Source organism: Vicia villosa, linkage group LG7 (assembly GCF_029867415.1).
Source record: "Vicia villosa cultivar HV-30 ecotype Madison, WI linkage group LG7, Vvil1.0, whole genome shotgun sequence".
In the NCBI taxonomy this organism is placed as follows: domain Eukaryota; kingdom Viridiplantae; phylum Streptophyta; class Magnoliopsida; order Fabales; family Fabaceae; genus Vicia; species Vicia villosa.
Window position 1 is genome coordinate 71,929,615 of NC_081186.1, and position 4,763 is coordinate 71,934,377.

Consider the following 4,763-nt stretch of genomic DNA (forward strand, 5'->3'; position numbering starts at 1 on the left):
TCAACCGTTATTAATTTTATTTCATATTAATATTAATTAAAATTACTTAAATTAATATTAGTTAAAATTACTTAAATTAATATTTTAAATTATAGTAAAATTTAATATAAATAAATTATTAATATGTGAGGTAAAGTTGTGAAATGTAATATAAAATTTTTATAATTACATCATTTAAAATTAAATTAATTGAACTGTTCAAAGTCTTATAATAGAACTCCCAAAATAATTCAAATATAAAGTATTAGAGGTGCTCTTATAAATTTAAATTTTATTGATTTTAGTCCCCTAGTAACATTACATATAGTAGTTCAATAAAATTATACAATGTTGTCTAATAAACCGTAATAAATTATACAGAGAGTAAACTCATATTTAGACATTCGTTTGTTACTACCAAACATAGTGGTGACTTTTAGTCAATATATTGACTGGTTTTAGCCAGTTAAACCATATAGACTATGTGAATTTCAGAAATTTGGACTTTTACTTGGTAATGTATCTTTTTGTGAGTCTTAAAGAGGAAAAAAAGAATGAAAGAAAATAAGATGAAATAGAGAGCAATACAACGGGCTAAACTCACAGTTTCGTTTTCTAACCCATGAATGAACTTGTTTGAAATTCAACAATTTTTTAATTAACAGATGATGATGATAATAATAATAATAATAATAATAATAATAATAATAATAATAATAATAATAATAATAATAATAATAATAATATAAATGAACGTGTCAATGGAACATGATGGCTAATTCTTTTCTTTCATGACAAGGTCCAATTATAATGAAAATTATGAGTTGTGTAAAAGATACTAATCATGCAATTTAGTTTATCTTCATTCCAAAGTTTATTTCTATGGATGACGCTAAGTGAAAAAAAAGTTATTAAATTGTCCTCTTCACTCCTCACCCAAATGGAAAATGACAAAATTTGATATTTGAAAGAGAAAGGAGGGAACATGTTTTATTCATCAATCAATTGAATCATTGGGTTACATTAGGTACCATTATTTCTCTAATAGATAATATGGTTATTACTTGGTAGTACTTCCATGTAGAAAAAACATATCCAATGAAGTTATGTGTTCGTATTCATTTGTCAATATTATTAGTTTCATAAGGGGACTCAATCATTTTATGATAAAATGGGATACATTAAGAGCATTTCAATCAAAATTTGTGAGCCAGCGAGTTCAGATCAATTTTGTTATGGTATACCTCAAGTTTGAGTTAATTTGTAAGAGTGTTATATATAAGGGATATGGTGTCCCTCAGTCGAAACTAAGAGACAGTGTGAGTTGATGTAAATGAGTGTTGTGTATAAGAGACACAATGAATACTTTAAAATTTTATAAACTACAACATATTGACCTAGAATCTACGTCATTTCTGTTAGCGCTATAATCAAGGAAGAGTCGAGCGGGGAAGAGTTGAGCGGGGAGCATTCTTATTTTACAAAACTTTTTTTTAAACAACACACCTTTCTAGAAGACACTCACTTGTCCACCTAAACTCTAAGGCCTTATAGTTAAAATAGTCTATTGTAAAACTATTGTATATAAATCACTCTTAATATCAATGTTGCATATAAATCACTCTTAATCTCGATTTTTAATCTCGATTTCTAAATATTTTAACCATAAGGCCCGAACAAATTCAATGAAAGACTATTTTAATCTCGATTTTTAATCTCGATTTCTAAATATTTTAACCATAGGGCCCCAACAAATTCAATGAAAGACTATTTTAACCATACAGCCCAAAGAAGAAGAAATTCAATGATAGATTTTCATTGCAATTAAGGTTTTGGGAGTCTTTCTAACTTTGAAACCACAATTACAACCACATCACATGCACTTATCCATGATTTCTTGCAATTTCATCATTATTTTTTCTATTCTATAAAAATGTAAACCAATATCATCAATTAAAAACTTTGACACAAACATAGTTGAAAAAAAACTGCATTCTTGTTTCTCAAAGCAAAGGCACAACTGTCTTAGATTTGGACTTTTGTGCCATTTCTCAAACATTTGCTTCCACCTATGGCATCCCAACACCACTTTATACAAAAGTACAGCTCATTTATTTAATTAAAACTAATACTCATAAATAAAATTTTCTAGTTGCTACACCATTTTCCACCACCAAATTTCACCTTCCAAATCACTCCTGACTCCACAACAAACCCATTATCCCCAAATTTTCACTTCTAAAATGCATAAAAATAAATCAAAAAAATATTATTAAAATTCAATAAATCAAAACAAATTAATCTAACACATGGTCTTAAAAATATAACCATTTTCAGAGTGAATAAAAACACTCAAAATATCATACATTGTTAGACCTATACATCAAACACTAAAAAAAAAAACTAATTAATTAACCTAATCAATGAAAAAAAAATTATTCCTCATTCAATTTTTTCATTGTTAATCAAATCAAAAGAAAAACAAGAAGGACACCTAAGAAGCCCATTCTCATTACAAACAACACAAATTTTAAACCCAGCTTTATCCGTAAACACCTTCTTGCTACCGTTACACACGTTGCACAGAACGAACCTGTGACCCGCGCACACGTGGCATTCCGTTGGTTCCACTACGGGCAAGTCCTCCATAAGCTTCTTGAGCTCGCCAATCTCGTGCATTGATCTAATCTCTTCGCCACCACCGACATATTTTCCTCCGATGAAGACACGTGGCAGTGATAATACGGGTCGACCGGTTCGACCCATTACCCGGTTCAGTTCGGTCAAAAAGGAGGAATCCATTGATACGTCGCGTTCGTCGAGGTGGACGCGGAACGCGCGTAGGATCGCGAGTGCGGATTTGCAGTCTTCGAAGATGGGTCTCACCACGCGCAGGCTTGTGAAGTAGATGACCACGCGCTGTTCTGTTCCCGGGAAGTAGATCGGTGGTGGGAGTGATGGAGGTGGATAGAGTACCGGTGGCGCGTGTGCTTCATTTTCATTCTGTGGTGGTGATGGTTCTTGATCTGGTGATGGTTTTGGTTCGGATTCTGGTTCGGGGTGAGAGCGGGTTCTGGGTAATCGGTGGTGGTGGTGTTGGTGGAGGTGAGTTGACCAGGTTCGGAGGAGCGAGTTGGCGAGTAGGACTCGTTGAAAAATGGGGTATTTTGGGGTTGGTGAAGAGGGTAAGGATTGGTGAGGAGGTTCGTCGAGACAAAGGGTTTGAATGTCTTTGAAGGAAGAACAAGAGAATGGGGAAGAGGGTAAGGAGGATGAAGAGGAGCTGTGAATCCGAGCCGTTGATTTTCCCCACGGTCGCCACATTGAAGGTGGAGATTGAAAATAAAAATGCTACCTTTGATCTTCTGATTGAGATTGTGGTTATGATTAGTGATTCTACTCTTCCTTTTTTGGGGTCTTGAGGAAAATGAGAAATGGGTTTCAAGAAAGGAAGGATTTTTTATTGAAATTGAGAAATGGGTATGAGGAAAGGATTGATTTTTGGGGTTTTTTTAGGAGGAAGCAAAATGGGGTTTGTTTGTTTGTTTGTTTTTGTTATTTTGAATTAATGTTAGGGATGAATGAAGTGAAAGAGAGGATGAGATTTGGATAGATTAAAGTTTAGGTTATGATGGTGGTGAATGGTGAAAGAGGGAAGAGATGAAAAAGTGGATGGTGGTGAATTTGCATGTGTGCTATGTTTGGGGATGTCCTCAGCTTTTTTTTCTTCTCTTTTAAGCTTTTGTTTGAGAAAAAGAGAGACAAAGAAAGAGGGAGGAAGCTAGAGAGGGAGAGAGGGGAATTGTAAATTAGGGTGAGTGAAATTGTATTAGTGTGGTAATGAGAGATGGGTGGTTAGGTAGTTGAGGGGTTGGGCTTATTTTTATCTTTTTGGCTTTGATGAGGTTTAGTAAAGAGGAAGGGAAGGTGAGAGGCCTTTGTAATGAACTAGTAATATGTAGCGATAAATTGAAGATTGATAATTTATGTATCTTCTATAAATTTTAAAAACTAAATACTACCAAATATTTATATTAGATTCCTTAAAATTTTTGCCACGTTTTTAGTTTTTTAATTTATATATGTATTAGCTTTTATATAAATTTAAAAAAATAAAAAAAATAAAAAATTACTAAAATACTTATACTAGACTCCAAATTTTGTCATGTATTCGTTTTTCATTTATATACTAGTACTCAGACCCGTGCGAGGCACGGGTTAAATATTTTTTAAGTAAAAAATCTCATTTTAAAATCATTTATAATTTATAAATTTTACTTATAGTTAGATTACTATTGTATAGATAAAATGTCATTGTTATTAATAATATACATAAAAAAATTTACTTAACTAATTTTTTTTTAAATTATAAAATAATTTGGGTATTTCTAATTTATTAATAATTTGTGTAAGTTTTACAAAAAATTAACTCGTTAAATAATTATATCAATAGTTGACTTTTTCTGTTTATAAAAATATTTGCAACTTATTTCCGTTTATAAAAATAATTGTATCATCAATTGATTTTTCCTGTTTATAAAAATATTTATAACTTATTACAATTTATAATAATAATTGTATCAACAGTAAACTTGTTTATATAATTGAATTGATTAATTAATATTTTAAATGTCTCCCATAAAATTAAATATGAGTATTAGCAATTAAATAATAATTAAAACTATAGTATAAATCTTTAAATTACATAAAAGAGTTTAATAAATATGTATTGATACTGAGAAAACTGGCCAAAAAAGGAAATCGAAACATCAAATCTATTTGGA

The 4,763-nt window shown here is 30.9% G+C and overlaps 1 protein-coding gene across 1 annotated transcript; it reads right to left on the reverse strand.

The window, feature by feature from the left end:
* Positions 1–2,154: 2,154 nt before the first annotated feature.
* LOC131617418 (uncharacterized protein At5g39865-like) lies at positions 2,155–3,880 on the reverse strand. Its single transcript, XM_058888707.1, has one exon. It carries the CDS (start codon positions 3,301–3,303, stop codon positions 2,422–2,424), a length of 882 nt encoding a protein of 293 aa, XP_058744690.1. The 5' UTR covers positions 3,304–3,880; the 3' UTR covers positions 2,155–2,421.
* Between the last annotated feature and the right edge of the window lie 883 nt (positions 3,881–4,763).

What these genes read in the sequence shown, in the direction of transcription:
- LOC131617418 (XM_058888707.1), bottom strand. Translation starts at nt 3,303, where the DNA reads ATGTGGCGACCGTGGGGAAAATCAACGGCTCGGATTCACAGCTCCTCT.